We start from the raw sequence: 18,141 nt of genomic DNA, 5'->3' as shown, positions 1-18,141 counted from the left end.
CCTGGGAAAGATGGAGTTCTGGAGATATACTTATTTTGTGGTTGTCTAAGACACAATTCTGTCCTTAAGTCCCCCTAATAAACTGTTTCTTGTCCAGCTGGACTCCTTGGCCTTTTCAGTTTTACAGCTTTGGTTTTTACAGAAAGGTGTTTAACCACCTTTATTTATAAATAAGGTCTACTCACATTCTACTTTATTCCTTCTGAATTCCACATAGTATTGCATAATATGTATTATATTGCACTTGCTGATTCACTTAGTAATGGGTACATAAAAGTTGCCTCCAACTTTTTACTAAGATAAATAATGCATTGTGTCCGCCCCACCCCCTTCCTCTAACCAAGTCTGATTCTTCAAGGAATACTCAACACATGGTACCAATTTGAGTGCTAGCATCTAGTAAATTCTTAATAATTACTTTGGGAACTGATTTATGGAGTGCCTCAAAAACCAGGTCTTGTGTTTATTTGACTCTAGGCCAATTTGCTGAAAATAAATTTATAGAAAGTCATTTCCAGATGAAAAATTTGTCAAAATCCAATTTACCAAAACCAAATTCCCTGAATTACCAATCTGATGAACTGTTGAAGCCTATTGAAAAGTTTGAGCCTCTTGTGCCTCAACCTTGTGTGAGGTGAGCCCAGGGACAGGGACAAGATAAGTATACTAAAATAGAGGTGAATCGCAAGCTGTTTAAGAGAAACTTCACCTATTTGTGTATCAAATGGCTGGGATAGATGCAAATCTAAAGCTTTGAAGAAAGTCTACTTGGCAATCTAGCTTTCAACTGCCAGTGACAGGCACAGAAAACGAAAGGAGACTGATTTAATTGCATAACAAGCTGACAAGAGATAGGCAGGGGATGGTGTTGGATCAGCAGCTCAACGACGTGGGGACTGGCATCTCTGTGGTTCTTTGGCCAGTCCTGCCCCTATGGTCGAAGGACCATGGCAACTCCCTTTAGTGTTTGTGGCAGAAAGGGAAAAAGAGGTACATCTACTCCTTTAACCTACTCCCCTAGCCAAAGCTGTGTCTTGAGGCCCTCCCTGGCCACAAAAGAGGCTGCAGAGTGAGCATCAGCTTTTTCAGGTTTTAAATGGAAGCAGGGAAGGGGGACGAGGTTGGGAGCAGATGGCAAGTTGGACCTGCAACATTTATCTCCCTCAAGTATCATTAATTTCTCTTTCAAAATGGTTGGCTTCTATGTCAAGAGAGTTCTATCAACAATTTTAAAGATTATACTTGAAGGGTGCCTGGGTGACTCGGTTATGCATCTGACTTTGGCTGGGTCATGATCCCAGAGTTCTGGGGAAAAAAAAGATCAAGTAATTTTACTTTAGCCCCATTCCAGAATGTTGTGGGGAGGAGAGAAAAGTAGAGCTGAAATGTATTTTTTAAAATTTTTATTTATTTATGATAGTCACACACAGAGAGAGAGAGAGAGAGAGAGAGGCAGAGACATAGGCAGAGGGAGAAGCAGGCTCCATGCACCGGGAGCCCGACGTGGGATTCGATCCCGGGTCTCCAGGATCGCGCCATGGGCTAAAGGCAGGCGCTAAACCGCTGCGCCACCCATGGATCCCTGAAATGTATTTTTTTAATATTTATTTATTCATGAGAGACACAGAGAGAGAGGCAGAAACATAGGCAGAGAATAAGCAGGCTCCATGCAGGGAGCCCGATGTGGGACTCGACCCTGGGACCCCAGGATCACGCTCTGGGCGGAAGGTGCTCAACCACTGAGCCACCCATGTGTCCCTGAAATATATCTGTTAAAAAATATGTCATAAGTAAAAGGAGAACTGTTTTAAGCATAATCTTTTTTATTTTTTTTAAAGATTTTATTTATTTATTAGAGAGACAGAGCATAAGCAGGGAGAGTAGCAGAGAGAGAGGGAGAAAGACAAGAGGACTCCCCGCTGAACAGGGAGCCTGACTCAGGGCTCGATCCCAGGACCCTGAGGTCATGACCTGAGCCAAAGTCAGAAGCTTAACTGATTGAACCAGCTAGGTGCCCCAAATTACTTCATCTTTCAAGGAAGAGTAGGGGGAAAAATCAAGGGGCCAACAGTGACAAATATTTTCAATTACTCCTCTGGCCAGTCACTGTCCTTCCACACCAAAGAACATCTGGAAAACATCTGCACATCCTTTGGCGTTTAAAAACTGATACAGCTGACCAAAGTCCATGTGGTTTCCTCTGGCTCCATTAACACTGAACACTTTTTCTTCAAAACTTGAAAATCTTCTTTGTCTTTCTATTTTGTCATTTGTAGCATCAAAAGGAATGTCTTCTCGATGGCGAATTAAAATTCTCTTCCAGTTTAACTTTCTGAGTCTAAAAGTAAATTTTCAAAGTAGAAATGTTGAAAACGTGTTTTGATTTCTAGAACATTGAAAACAGAAGTTATAAAGCACTTATCAATGCCTTTTCCTAGAGGTAAAGATACCTACTTTTATCTCACAGGGATTTATTTTAATCAAATATGATGCTGGTCATGATCCTATCTCCCAAACTCATTTATTACTACTGCCTCATACCAACATTTTAGAAATGTGGAAATTGCTGTATCTCAAACTCCCAAAGGGACTTCTTAGAAACTCATTTAGGATATCAGAACAGAAATGAGATTAGAAATCCCTTTGTTTAACAGGGTATGCACAGTTTATCTCATCACTAAGAAGTATAAGATCCATGAAAATGGAGATCATCACATATTGGACAGGAGCTCAATTCAACAGCTATTTACAGAATATCTTCTATGTGCACTCTATCAGGGAAGGGGGTGATGCTGACTGTATGTGAGTTCTGTTTTCTCCATTGGCTTAAGACTGAATCCCATAAGGTACAACCCCAGGGACATACTAATTTCCACATCTCTAATATCTTGTTTACTACTAAAATTTCCGACACAGCATATAACATTTATGAAAGCAAACCTTGACCAGAATTCTTCACAGGCGCTTTGTGGGCCTTCCACACAAACAACACCAGGTTTCCCAGGCATGCTAAAACCAGATAGGGAAAGCTCTTTTGCCCACTCTAAAATATTCTTTCTTTTGCACTTATTGTAGATGTGATGGCTATAGATCCACAGTCTTGTGAGAACGAGATCAACTGGCTGGAATGTACTTCCTGGAGCAGGAGGTATGGTGTCTCTGCTGATATAGCCAGAAGCATGTTCTTTAACCCACTCTGTGGCATTTAATATACAGACATCTCCAAGACAATTCTTTTGCAGGTATGCAGACAGATCTGTGTTGAGCTGAGTCTGCTGGGATCTACTTAGCGATACTGATCTGATGGAAAAGATCAAGAATATAAAAACAATCAATTTTCTTGGAACGGAAAACAAACTTAAGCACTGTTTTAATTCTCAAATTAAATTTAACCTCTGATGTTGGCCAATTTCTGTTACACTGTCACATACCTGACAGTGATTTCAGGCAGAACTTCAGGATATTTAAAGGGAAGGATACAGGCCAGAGAAAACATCACCTGATGAAAAAAAGAAGAAAATGCCCTAAGTGGTGTTTTAAGTCTTAATAGGTTTCAGTTCTTCAAAAAGCAAAGTGAATTACCATTGCTTCCTCAGATACATCCAGGTTCATATTGATAGTAAAGTAAACTTTTGAAGATCGTCCCTCCATCGTCCTCTTTTCAATACAGTCTTTCAGTTCTGCTAAAGCCAGCTGGTCATTCACTATGAGCTCATTCTCACCGGGGAACATACTGGCTAGCAGGTCTAACTCAGAGAGCTGGGCCTCGGCCTGTTCAATCTCAATCATTTTTGGATATCTGTAAATTTCTAAGGAGGTAAGGATAAGAGAGATAATTTGTAAATAAAATCTTGGGAGAACTCAATGGATCAAAATAGGTACTTACTGAAAGTGTGTGATTTCTTTGTAACACATGAAATTTAAACAGATGTAATACACTAAGGACACAAACTACAGATCCAGTGAATGCCATAAAACTCTAATAATAACCAGGCATCAGATTCCTCTGTATCTGGATAGTTGACCAGGAAGCTTGAGCTACCACAATGAACAGTTTCACTGAAGTAAACTAATTATGTAGTCAAAAGCCATTATCAATGAATGATATAGCCAGGAGAGAGGCTATGGCTGGTTACTTTGGAAACCTAGAATGTACAGAAAAAGTAAGAGAATTAGTTTTGTGGATGGTTAATATTTTTCTCTTAATATTAGTGTTTATTAGTTTTTCAAAAGCAGAAGAATGTGAAGAAGAGAAAATATGCTAACAATCCCACAGCTCAAGTAACACCTGTTAATACTCACTGTCAGTACATAGTGATTTATCTCATTCTTTCTACAGACAGAATTTCTTTTTTTTTTTTTTTTACAGACAGAATTTCTAATGGCTGTCATACTGAATCTTGTCCATGTGTTGTAATTTATTGCATTCTTTGACTATTGATGGGCACTTGAGTTGCTTCCACACCTTTGCTGTTATGAACATTTCTTTAATGGAAGTTCTTTTTATATATACAGTTTGGAACACTGTTAATACCATATTCTCAAGGATAACTTTGTAGAGGCAGCTTATTGGGTCAATAGGTACAACATTTTAGATTTTGGTAGATATTGCTAGGTTGCCTTCCAAAAGTTGCTATACTGAAGTTTAAGTTTTTACATAGTCCCCCTACAACCTTATATTTTGTATTTATTTATTTTTGAGATTTTATTTATTTGAGAGAGAGAGAGAGAGAGAGAGAGAGAGAGAATAAGAGAATGCACATGAGCAGGGAGTGGGGCAGAGGGAGAGGCAGAAGCAGACTCCCTGCTGAGCAGGGAGCCCAATACGGGGCTTGATTCCAGGACCCTAAGACCATGAGCTAGGCAGATGCCCAACCGACTGAGCCACACAGGTGCCCCCCCAACTCCTTTTAAAAAATTCTTAATACGTATCTTTCTTTGACTTATTTCACTTAGCATAATACCCTCTACTTCCATCCATGTGGTTGCACGTGGTAAGATTTCAATTTTTGATGGCTGAATAATATTCTACTGTGTGTCTGTATCTATCTATACCTATACCTATACCTATCCCTGTACCTGTACCTGTACCTGTACCTGTACCTATACCTATACCTATATCTATCTATATACCACATTTTCTTTATCCATTCACCAGTTGATGGACATCCTTGCTCTTTCCATAGTTTGGCTATTGTGGACATTGCTGCTATAAACATTGGGGTGCAGGTGCCCCTTCAGATCACTACATTTTTATCCTTGGGGTAAATCCCTAGTAGTGCAATTGCTGGGTCATAGGGTAACTCTATTTTCAACTTGAGGAAACTTCATACTGTTTTCCACAGTGGCTGCACCAGTTTGCATTCCCACCAACAGTGTAAGAGGGTCCCTTTTCTCTGCATCCTCATCAACATCTGTCGCTTCCTAAGTGGTTAATTTTAGCCATTCCAATCAGAGTGAGGTGGTATCTCACTGTGGTTTTGATTTGTATTTCCCTGATGCTGAGTGCTGTTGAACACTTTTTCATGTGTCTGTTGGCTATTTGTATGTCTTCTTTGGAGAAATGTCTGTTCAAATCTTCTGCCTATCTCTTGATTGGATTATTTGTTCTCTGGGTGTTAAGTTTGATAAGTTCTTAATAGATTTTGAATACTAGCCCTTTACCTGATAAGACATTTGCTATCTTCTCCCACTCTGTTGGTTGTCTTTTGGTTTTGTCAACTGTTTCCTTTGCTGTGCAAAAGCTTTTATCTTGATGTAATCCTGATAGTTCATTTTTGCCTTTGTTTCCCTTGCCTTTGGAGATGTGTCTAGCAAGAAGTTGCTGTGACCAAGGTCACCGAGGTTGCTGCCTGTTTTCTCCTCTAAGATTTTAATGGATTCTTGTCTCACATTTAGGTCTTTCATCCATTTTGAGTCTATTTTTGTGTATGGTGTAAGGAGATAGTCCAGGTTCATTCTTTTACATGTGGCAGATTTTTTTCTTAGCTAAATTAATTTCATTTGCAAGAAAAAGTATGAGGACTTCTGATAAAACATGAAGCCTGAGCACTTGTATAATATTTCCCCTTCTCTGTGACCCCATTAAAATGAGAATAAAAGGATAAATTCTCAAAGAGAATGGGAAAGGAAATAACAAAAGGTATTAACAAAATTTTGGAAGGTGAAAAGGGATAAATGAATTATAACCATTTCAGATTTCAGCTTTCTTCTCTCTATTAACTGCTTGGTCAGGTGGGCAGAGGAGGGGCAGAACTTCAGGAAGGCTCAGGAACCAGCACTAGGTACCCTAGAAAGCATCAGTGTAATGTGCAGTAAAAAGTATGAATTTATTTATTAATTTTAAAGATTTTATTTATTAATTCATGAGAGACACAGAAAGGGAGGCAGAGCCATAGGCAGAGGGAGGAGAAGCAGGCTCCATGCAAGGAGCCCCATGCAAGACTCGATCCTTGGAACCGAGGATTGTGCCCTGAGCCAAAAGCAGATGCTCAACCACTGACCACCCAGGTGTCCTGAAAATATGAATTTATTGGAAGTCTAGATTCTAGACTTAACTAGACTCAAGTTTAGGATTTCTCAACCTTGATACTATTGATATTTCAGACCAGAATACTCTGTGTGTGTGTGCGCACGCACGCAATCTCTGCCTTTTAATTATTGTATTTAGACAACTTATATTTAATACGATTATTAGCATGTTAGACTTAAGTCACCTATTTTTTTTTAAAGATTTTATTTAATTTATTCATGAGAGACACAGAGTGAGAGAGAGAGGCAGAGACATAGGCAGAGGGAGAAGCAGGCTCCATGCAGGGAGCCCGATGTGGGACTCGATCCCGGGTCGCCAGAATCAGGCCCTGGGCTGCAGGCAGCACTAAACCGCTGTGCCACGGGGGCTGCCCAAGTCACCTATTTTATTTTCAGTTTGTTTTCTATATTTTCCATTTCTTTTTTATTTTCCCTGCCTTTTTTTAGGTTGAAAATGTTTTGGAATTCCATTTTGTTTAATTTATAATGTTTTTGCATACATTTCTTTTTTAAATTTAGCTTATTTTTTAAAAAGATTTTGTGGGATCCCTAGATGGCTCAGTGGTTTAGTGCCTGCCTTTGGCCCAGGGCATGATCCTGAAGTCCTGGGATCGAGTCTCATATTGGGCTCCCTGCATGGAGCCGGCTTCTCCCTCTGTCTGTGTCTCTGCCTCTCTGTGTCTATTATGAATAAATAAAATCTTAAAAAAAAAGATTTTGTATATTTATTTGAGAGAGAGAGAGAGAGTACAAGCAGGGGGAGCAGGAGAGGGAGAAGCAGACTGCCCTTTGAGCTGGGAGCTGGACACGGGGCTTGATCCCAGGATCCCGAGATCATGAATTGAGCTGAAGGCAGACATTTACCAACTAAGCCACCTATGCACCCCCATATTTCTTTTTATAATTTACAGCTCTTTTAGTGGTTACTCTACATATATGTATATAAAACATCACAGTCTACCAGTCTCTTAACAGTTTGACATATAGAAACTTTATGTACATTTACCTTTTCCCAATTGTAATATAGTGATCTTAAAATTTTTTCTATATACATTTAGAACCATAAGAGTGTTCTAATTTTTGCTTCAATTACCAAATATGATTTAGAAAACAGAAATACATTTTATTTGCCTGTACTTTTGCTTTTTCTATATTTTTTCCATCATAATTCCTTTATTGTTTCTCTTCCATTTAGAGAATTTCCTTGAGCCATTTTTTTAAATTTTTTTTAAATTTTTATTTATTTATGATAGTCACAGAGAGACAGAGAGAGAGGCAGGGACATAGGCAGAGGGAGAAGCAGGCTCCATGCACTGGGAGCCCGACGTGGGATTCGATCCCGGGTCTCCAGGATTGCGCCCTGGGCCAAAGGCAGGCGCCAAACTGCTGCGCCACCCAGGGATCCCCTCCTTGAGCCATTTTTAAGGGTGGGTCTGCTGCTGACAAATTCTCTTAGTTTTCCTTGATGTTAGAATGCCTTGATTTCCCCTTCTTTCTGGAGGATATTTTCACTGGATGTGATATTCTAGATTGACAATTCCTTATTTTCACCACTTAAAAAATATCATGCCTCTTCATTTGGGCCCCCACATCTTCTGATGAAAATACTTTCTGTTTATGCCTTTTGACAAATTTGGGAGATTTTCCACCATCATTTCCTCAAGTACTTTTCAGCTCTGTCCTCTTCCCTCTCTCTTCTTCTGGAATGACATGTTAGATATTTTGTTATAGTCTCACATGTTCCTAGAGCTCTGTTCATTTATTTTTGGCCTATTTCTCTTAGTTGTTCAGATCAGATAATTTCTATTGCTGTATCTCCCTTTCCTCTGTTTCCTTCCTTCTGTTGTTGACTCCATCCACCATGTTTTCAATTTGGGTTATTGCATTTTTCAGTTCTATCATTTCCATTTGGTTCTTCTTTATATCTTCTATTTCTTTACTTCTATTTCTTTTTTTTTATTTGTCTGAAGTGTGTTTATAATCATTCACTGAAAAATTTTTATTATAGGTATTTTTTTAAGTTTTATTTATTTAAGTAATCTCTATACTCAACATGAGGCTTGATTTCATGACCCTGAAATTAAGAATTGCATGCTCCTCTGACTGAGCCAGTCAGGCATCCTATGATAGGTGTTTTAAAATCTTTGTTAGGGGCACCTGGCTGGCTCAGTTAGAAGAGCATGTGACTCCTGATCTTGGGGTTGTGAGTTCAAACCCCATGTTGCATATAGTGATTACTTAAAAATAAAATAAAAAAATAATGGAGTAAAATCTTTGTCAGATAATTCAACCATCTCTGTCATTCAGACATTGGCATCTGTTTGTTGTCTCTTTCATTTAGTTTGAGATTTTCCTTCTTTTTTGTATGATGAATGATTTTCTTATTGAAAACTGGACATTTAGGTATTACAAGACTCTGAATATTACTCAAATCTTCCATTTTAGGATACAATTTCAGATACTGCTTCAGAAAGGAACAAAGGAAGGGACTTATGCCTGGGAGGACTTAGTCCTAGGTCCCTAATCAGATTTTGTTGGTACCATCCTGAGAAGGAGTGAACATTTAAGTACTTATTACAGCTCAGTGAAGGTGGAATCTAGGCTCCCTTTGCTTGTGTGGTGGGGGAGAGGCCACAGTATTTTCTGTGGTATTTTGACTTGTGTACAGCAAGTCAAAAATTGTGTACATTTATTATATAAATGTTTTCCATCTTGTTCAGCTGTACATTTCTTGGTACTTGCAGAGAGAGCAGAGTATTTTGGAGCTTTACACTTTTTGGGGAGGTTTGTATCCTTGGTATTTCTAGGTTGCTGCTTTTTAAATCAAGTCTCAGATATTTGAGGCAAAAAAACAATACCCAAGGAAGTCACCACGGTGTCCTTCCTTGGGTCCCAAGGTCCCTAGTTGGTCTGCCTTCCCTTTTACTCTTGAGTCTCTTCTGTTTGCTTTGTAAATAGTGTCCAGTATCCTCAGTTGTACTTAGCAGGACAAATAGGGAAAAATATATCTACTCTGTTGTTCCAAAAGTAGAAGTACCCCCTACACAATATTTTCAACTTACCAATTGGTATGTGTACACACACACCACACACAAAGATGTCTAATGTCTAGTAATTGTCATAGATGAAAAAGTTGCTATAAGGAAAGCTTATATAAAGATTCCAATTTTATGAAGGAAAAAATCAGACAGTATAAAAAGATGTGTTTATAAGGATGCTCGTTGGTTATTATTTATAATAAAAAATGAGACATGACCTAAATGTCCAACAATGGATTAGTTAAATAAATATATATTTAAACCATAGAATGAGATCATTAAAAAATGTATACAGTTACTTAAAAAAGTAGATTGTAGAAGAATATAAATAGTTATGATCATATTATTGTTATATCATTATGCATATATGAAAAAAGTCAGAGAATTCACCAAAGTAGTTTGCTAAATGTTGGTAGAAGGAAAAAGGGAAAGACTAATATATATACTTCTATATTATTTGAGGCTTTAGTTTTGGTATGTAGTGTTCTTAATCCAGAAAAAAAGGGTTACACTGAAAAGAAAAACAGAGCTCAGTTCCATTGCTACAAAGGAAACATGGCTTACCTTCTCAAAGAGAATTATTCTGTGAAATCAAACACCCATTATCTTGGTTAATGGTGTCTTCATGGAATTCTTTCTCATCTTTGGTAAATATCAGTTGAGTAACTACTATATGTAGAGCTTCATACTTCATTCATTCCTGGAGCTTTCTATTTAGTTTGAGGATCAGGACATATTATCTAATAATATACAAAACAATGAAGATAAAAGGCTAAGTGTTAAATGACTAGTATAGGCATTATTGTAAGGATTAAGAGGAGTACGCGACCAATGAAATGAACTATCAGGAAAGATTTAAGGAAGGAGATAGAATCTGAGTCAAACCTTTTTTCTAAAATTAAAAAAAAAAAAGTTTTGCTTATTTAAGTAATCTCTATACCCAGTGTGGGGCTCAAACTCACAACCAGAGATCAAGAGTTGTGCCCTTCCAACTGAGCCAGCCAGGTGCCCCTGAGTTGAGCCTGAAAGATAAGCTAAAACTTAGACAAGTGGAGAAGGAAGCATAATGTAGACAGAAGGAAGGCCGAGGAAAGGCCTGTAAGTCAGGAAAGCACAAGAAAAATAATATAGACCTGAAACTGTCCCTTCCTCACAACCCTGACTCCGAAGGCCTAATTCAGGGGCTCATCATTTGGACGATTCTCTTGTGCTAGCTACGTTTTTGTTTGTCCCCTAAACACATTATTGGTCTTTCTTTTCCCTGCTCTAGCTGTACAGGAAAACTGACCTCTACAGCTTATACCACCACACTCTTCTTTCTTGTGGTTAGGTTCAGTTAATGCTCTGGCATGAAGGGGGAGGATATTAGGAGAAAAAGGCAAGGGTATTTCTTTACTCTGCTTTTCCTGTTTTGGTGGGATTCTGACAATGGACGTGACTCTCTAAGACCATAGCTTCTGTGGGTAGCCCTTCTTCCTCAGCTCCAGCAGATTTTTTTCTAAGATTTTATTTATCTGTTTGACAAAGAGATAGAGCCAGAGAGCACAAGCCAAGGGAGGGGGCGGGGGTGGCAGAGGGAGAGGGAGAGGGAGAAGCAGGCTCCCTGCTGAGCAGGCAGCCAGGTGCAGCTTGATTTCAGGACCTGGGATCATGATCTGAGACAAAGGCAGACAGACACTTAACCAACTGAGCCACCTAGGTGCCCCAGCTCCAGCAAATCTTCCAAGCCTATGGGCAGGAATGGTTCCTTTAAAGCTGGCAACACCTTGTAAAGAGCCCCTTCATTAAGCAATCTCTCCAAAATTTCAAAGTTGAGTGTGTATCTATTTCCTTCTAGATCCTTGACTCCTCTTACCTGGACTGCCTCCCATCAATTCACACTCCATATTATCATTATACATATAGTATGTGGTGTCTAATACAGGTCTACCAAGACATGCAAGAGAGCACCAACTATCTATTAGGGAAACGTTTACATAATCCGTGATTGGGTAAGAGTGTTGCCAGTCTGAGAGGAGGAGTGGGGGTGTGTTAGGTTTCCCTCAGTTGAAGGCAAACTAGCTGAGGATCCTGACAGCTACTTAGTGGAGTGAATTTATCCCAGTTCATGCTCAGGCTGTTAGTTTCACAGATTGGTAGCACAAAATGCCTATACATTCAGAGTGGCTCCAGTTCACAAAGGCTGCTTTGGATGATTCATTATCAAGCCCTCTAGGAATATGTCCTCCCTTTATTCCATCTTCTTTATTCTATCCAATATTGTTGGATCATTTAATATCAGAGAATGGTATTTGGTCAACAATTTAGCTAGTTCACTGTACGGGACTTTTTTTTTTAATTTTTATTTATTTATGATAGTCACAGAGAGAGAGAGAGAGGCAGAGACACAGGCGGAGGGAGAAGCAGGCTCCATGCACCGGGAGCCCGATGTGGGATTCGATCCCGGGTCTCCAGGATCGCGCCCTGGGCCAAAGGCAGGCGCCAAACCGCTGCGCCACCCAGGGATCCCTGTACGGGACTTTTAAAGAATAAAAAAAGTTCTTCTACGTAAATAGAAATGTATATTAATCACAAATGACAGACCAATAACTATTTTAGGTCCCGTCAAAAACCATCAAGGGGGGGTGCACCTGGGTGGCTCAGTGAAAAAACCACATCAAGCATCATGTGAATGACTAAATGTGTTGGAGTGTTGAGTTCATTAGGATTAACTAGATAGGAATCAGGAAAGTATGAATCACTGTTGCATACAGTACGCTGTCTCCACAGGTCAGAGTACAAATCAATGCTAACATATCATTCCTAATTCCAGTGCTTTTTCACCTGAAGTCGTTAAAACCTTGTTTATCAAGGTGTCAGTGCCATACTGGGGAAAAAAAAATTACACAAAGCATTTTGTGCTTAAATGAGTTCTTAAAATGATGAATGACACAAAGTTTAACAGGTTTCTTTAGGGTGACCATGGGTCATCCCATTGTCCTGACTGGTTTAGTATTTACCTTAGACAATAATAACCCCATTTGGACAATAAATTATATGGGCACACTTTTTATGTGTGGCTTCTCAGAGTCTTTGTTGTTAGATTCCAATATGGATTGTGAATTTCTAGGAAGTTTTAGTATGGGTTTTTGGTTGTCCCAAACATTTTTGACCCCAGATTCCCCTCCCCACCGACTTAATATTAACCTTCTTCTACAAGGAACAGATCAGGAATCCGTTTTGTCACCCAGCCACCTTAAATATTACCAATGCTATGCATCATCTTTTGAGTTCCTTTCAAAAACTGTTTAGAGCTGCAAACACTTCTTCCTTCTTTAAACACGATGTTTTCTTTACTACCAGTGACTTCATATAATTTTATATCCTATTTTCATTTGACATTCTAACTTGTGCATTTGCTCTTTTATTAAAAAAAATTCATGTAACTATTCAAAATCCCTGAACCCGCTGAAATTCCATGAATATCTTTTCTAGTCTTTTTTAAAGTTGAGGTTAGGTGGTTCTTAGATGTTATTAGATGGTTAGTTATTAGAGGAAGTGAATTTATTTATTTTTTCTTATAGTGGTTTAAGTATGTGCTCTGCTACCTAAATCACTAAGGGGCACTTAGCAACTGTGTGACCTTAGACAGGTGGCTTAATTTCTCTGTGCCTCAGTCTCCCCATCTCCAAAATGGGATAGGGTTGCTGTAAGGATTAAATGATGATGTGTAGAAGAAGCTTAAGACAGAGCCTGCAACAGAGTAAGTACTATAAAAGGGATTGCTATTATTGTTGTCATTCATCCACAAATGTTTCTGGAGCACCTATTGTGTGTCAAGCATTGTCCTTGGCACTAAGACAATAAAAGTGAACAAAATTCACACACACACACACACACACACACACACACATCTCAAAAATTACACAAAAGTGCCTTTTCCAGGTAAGAAGAATTAGTTCAAAGGCCTCATGGCAGGGAAGTGCTAGACCAGATGCTGGAGCAGCCTGGGGCAAAGCTTTTAGGAGACAAGAGAGGAAATGTGGGGCAGTTTATGTTAGAACTCAGCACGTCCAGGACTTTGGATTTTACCCTGTCTGATATAGAAGGCCACTGCAGAGGTCTGACTTACTGAGAGGCCCACGTCTGACACCGTGAAATGTGCAGGGGAATGAGGGTGAAAGGTGGGAGGCCAGGTAGGCACTCGGATGACTCGTGCAGGGATGACAGTGGCTGGGATTAGGATGTGGTAGTGCCGGTGGCCGGCAACATTAGAGTTGTGGACATCTAGAAGGAGTAGAACCAACAGGATTTACAAATTATATGTGATATTTGAGAATGAATCCAAGGCATTAAGAAACTGGAAGGATGGATTTGGCCTTTAGATAGGGAAGATGGTGGAAAGTGGAAGCTAGATTTTAAAAATACTGTGTGATGAAGTGCCTATTGGGATAGCTCCTCAGGAGAGATGTTCAGCAGACAGGTGGATGTAAAGTCATGCAGTGTATGAGGTATCCGGCTGGAGATGGACTCTTGGGAGGAACCGTCAGATATTTAAAGGCGTGTTTGTTTTGTCGCTGACCGAGGGAGTGAAACTGGGAGAAAGTCCCAGAGTTCAGAAGTCTGGAGGATGAAATGGAGGCAGCAAAGAAGTTTGGGGCCAAACGACCCGTGTGCGGACGACTCTGGGAGTGATGTTACAGGGGTATCACGGACGTGGTAAATAATTTTCGTAGATAAGGTTTCAATGCAAAAAAAAAAAAAAAAAAAAACACCTCGAAGAGAATTTTCTGACTCAGGATCTCAGTGAACGCTGTACGAACGTATAATGAAAACTGGGTTTCCCAGCGGGAATCATTCTTTCTCCTTGCAGATTCTTACTTCACAGGGCAGAGCGGGTCCAGGGTGAGGTCCGTGACGCGAGGCCAGCAGCAGGAGCCCGTGCCGGCAGGCGCCTGGTGCGCACGCGCCGTCGCCCCTGACAACTGAGCGGGCCGTGGGGGGGGGGGGGGCGCGTGGGAAGAGAGGGGCCCGGCTGTGGGCGGGGCCAGGAGCTGCCGAAGCCGGTTCTAACCAATGAGCAGTGCGTAGCGCGCGGGAAGGCGGGGCCACGACGTCCCCAGGTCCCCCGGGGGGCAACGGGCCGCTGGAAACCCTCGGCTCGGCTGGCAGCGGTAGGGCGAAGACTCACCTGGAGCCGCGGACCCCTCGGTGCTGGAACCCTGGATCTTCTGGCTGCACGGGCAGCTCAGGTCCCTTCCAGATGGAGCCTCAGGATTTAAGGGCTGGGCAATCCGAAGCCTACAAACCACTCCAGCGCGGCGGCCTAGGGCAAGTCGCGCCGCGCCCTCCCGGCTGGGCGCATGCGCGTGGGCGCACGCCCCGGAAGCCCTTGGGCGCTGGCTGGTGGCAGGTGCTCCGCCGCTGGTCTTAGCTCCGCTACGTTCTTCCGAGTCGCGGGGTTCAAATTCCACTTTGCTGGCATTTCCCAGCTGCTGCCCCTGGCACTGTTTTCTGGGTCAAGGAATGGTCCGTTAAAGCAACGCTCCTCAAATTCAAACATGCGTAGAAATCGTTCGGTTTGATGTAGCTTGGGTGTCGATAGGTGGGGGTGGGGTTCCCTTTTCTGCGTTCCTAATCTCTTCCCACACAATAGAGATGCTTCTGGTCCCTCAACAGCAAGGCATTAAGGGACAGGGGAGCCTGGATGCTGGTCGTGGCGACTGGAGGAAATACTGTGTGCATGCATGGAAATTAGTCTCTGCTAGTAAGAGGACAGTTTGAAGGCGACTCCGCCATGAGAGTAATTTAGATTTTCCTTCACAATCTAAATATAGGTGATGCACATTTTTCCCTTATGGTGTTACATCTTCATTTTAGAAATCTCAGGGTTCTTTTTTTTTCTTTTGTGAACATGTTCATTCTTACAAGGTATCATTAATAACTTGGAAATAAGATTAGTACATACGCTTTCCTAGCTGTATCTTTGACTCGGTGCTTTGTGGGTATTTTTCAGTATTATTGATCTATTTTTCCTCCAACTTTTATGAGACATTTAAAGCATATTGTAAAGTTGAGAGAATTTTACAGTGAAGCAGTGGAGCAACTCTCAAGGGAGAAAAAAAGGAAGGGGATGATTTTGCTCCTCCGGGGACATTTGGTAAAGTCTTGAAGACATTTTGAGTTGTCACAACTAGAGGGGTGCTTTCTGGCATCTAGTGGTTAGAGGCCAGGGGTGCCTCTCAACTCCTTGCAAAGCTGAAGACATCCCCCTACAACAAAGAATTTGCTGGTTTAAACTGTCCGTAGTGCTGACGTTAAGAAACTGACGCTACCATAATTCTAGACACTTTTTAAACATTTTATTCAACCACCTTTGTCATATATCTATCAATCCATCTGCTTTGATGCATTTCAAAGTAAATCGCAGACATTGTTGTACTTCAGTTGCATAACATTAAGATTCAAATGTTGGATTTTTTATTTTGAGGTAAAAATGAACTGCACATTTTAAGTATATATATCTGCTGAGTTTTGACAAATGCATTCACCTGTGTAACTCAAACCCTGATGAGATACAGAACATTACTAGTACCCTAAAAAGTTCCTTCCATGCTTCTTCCCAGTCAGTCTGCATCGGAACTCCCAAGAGTTTCGTCCTATCTCTGACTACCGATTGTCTTTTTATTGTGAATTACCTGTTTGTATCCCTTGCCTATTTTTCTTTTGGGATTTGCATCTTTTCCCCCCAAGCAATTATTGTGTCTTTTGTAGATTAACCCCTGTTCTGATTTTTTTTCGTTATAATTAGGTTTGCCTGTTCATATGCATGGGATTACATAGTAGGTACTTTTGTATATCTACTTTCAGTATAATAGTTTAAAGATTCCTCCATGTTCTTGTGTCTTACAGTTTCTTTTTATTGCTTAGAATTCCATTATATGACTATACCACAGTTTTCTTATTCTTTTGTTCAAAACGTGGGCTGTTTCCAATTTCTGGCTATTATGAGTAAGGCTACTATGAACATTCTTGCAAAATTGTTCATTTCTATGACTCTTTTTAAGTACTTACTAAGCACATAAATGTTCCATTCCAGACACTTCTGGGTACTAGAGAGAGCCACAAACAAGACAAAGATGTCCCATCTCTCAGAGTTTATATTTGCACGTTTCTGGGCATGTATGGAGGTGTGTGTAGGGAGAGAAATATATACTTAAAAATGAAAGAAAAATACTAGTGATTATTACTGGGTAGCGACATAAAATAAAGTGAGGTGAGTGATCAGGTGGCTACATAACCTAGATTGCCCAGCCAATTTCTCCGTGAGAAAGTGACTTTTAGGGCAGCCTCGGTGGCTTCAGCGGTTTAGCGCTGCCTTCAGCCCAAGATGTAATCCTGGAGATCAGGGATGGAGTCCCACGTCGGTCTCCCTGCATGGAGCCTGCTTCTCCCTCTGCCTGTGTCTCTGCATCTCTCTCTGTGTGTGTCTCTCGTGAATAAAGTCTTTTTTTAAAAAAAAGTAGCTTTAAATGTGTGAACAGAATTATAATAGCAACCACAGAAGATCATGGGGAGCAGCATTCTAGGCAGAGGAAGCAAGAAGAAGCAAGCAATGTCCCTAAGGCTGCATTTTAGAATAGAAAAAAAAAAAAAAAAAAGAAATGCCTGTGTGCTGAGTGAAGAAAACTTGAAAAAAAAAATCTTATCAGCAATAAAAAAGCAGGAGAGTCAAATGTAGCCCTTGTGACTCTAGCCAAATTGATTAGGTGAGGATGCCACTTTCTTAATCTACCTTTATCGGATTACTAATAAGGATGAACATTTCGTCCTATCTCTTAACGACCAATTGTCCTTTTACTGTGAATTACCTGTTCGTCTCCCTTGCCTATTTTCGGTTGGCGCTCGCATCTCTCCCCCCGCCCCCCCAGCGATGATCGTGTCTTCCGTAGAAGATTAACGCCCCAGAGCAGCGAGCCTGTGTTTATTCAATTCACTTCACATGGGCCTCGGCACTTCCATATTTTGAACGGACACACAGTAAGTGGAAATTTCACCTTCAGTCGGCAAGACGATTTATGGTCCCAACCTCAGAAGTCGATCGGACACAATGAGGGCAACTGCGTGAAATGTAAACGTTATTTACGTACGTTCACGTTCAGATGTGATGTAAGGTCACCCATCTAGGAGGTTCCAGGTCTCTGACCACCACCAGGTACCCGGACTTCCGAAGCATTTCAATAATCCCATAATTACATCGGAGGCAGGGACACTGGGCAGCCCTGGTAGCTCAGCGGTTTAGCGCCGCCTGCAGCCCAGGGCGTGATCCTGGAGACCCGGGATCGAGTCCCACGTCGGGCTCCCTGCATGGAGCCTGTTTCTCCTTCTGCCTGTGTCTCTGCCTCTCTCTCTCTGTGTCTCTATGAATAAATAAAATCTTTAAAAAAAAAGAGAGGGAGAGATACCGACCGCCCGCCAGGCTCCTCCAGGCAGCGGGAACTTCCGGAGAGAACCGCGCGCAGGCGCCAATGAAATAGCGTCGGCGCCGCAGGCCCCGGGGGCGGGGCTTAGCCACCTCCCATAATGCCGCGTA

At 41.1% G+C, this 18,141-nt stretch overlaps 1 protein-coding gene across 3 annotated transcripts; it reads right to left on the bottom strand.

Annotated features, from left to right (window-relative positions):
* Nucleotides 1–805: 805 nt before the first annotated feature.
* On the bottom strand, nucleotides 806–18,061 carry RWDD2B (RWD domain containing 2B). Of its 3 annotated transcripts, none has more exons than XM_025985431.2 (6): nucleotides 18,018–18,061; nucleotides 10,134–10,309; nucleotides 3,583–3,809; nucleotides 3,432–3,499; nucleotides 2,941–3,300; nucleotides 806–2,338 (listed from the first exon to the last, which is right to left on the bottom strand). In XM_025985431.2, the coding sequence occupies exons 3-6, from the start codon at nucleotides 3,787–3,789 to the stop codon at nucleotides 2,104–2,106; spliced, it is 870 nt and encodes a 289-aa protein (XP_025841216.1). In that variant the 5' UTR covers nucleotides 3,790–3,809; nucleotides 10,134–10,309; nucleotides 18,018–18,061; the 3' UTR covers nucleotides 806–2,103. The 3 variants fall into 3 exon arrangements, with proteins under 3 accessions (XP_025841216.1, XP_025841215.1, XP_025841214.1); XM_025985430.2 differs by having other exon boundaries at nucleotides 17,699–18,048; XM_025985429.2 differs by lacking the exon at nucleotides 18,018–18,061 and adding an exon at nucleotides 14,740–15,820.
* Between the last annotated feature and the right edge of the window lie 80 nt (nucleotides 18,062–18,141).

This window comes from Vulpes vulpes, chromosome 15, assembly GCF_048418805.1.
Source record: "Vulpes vulpes isolate BD-2025 chromosome 15, VulVul3, whole genome shotgun sequence".
NCBI lineage: Eukaryota > Metazoa > Chordata > Mammalia > Carnivora > Canidae > Vulpes > Vulpes vulpes.
This window is presented reverse-complemented; position numbering and strand designations above follow the sequence as displayed.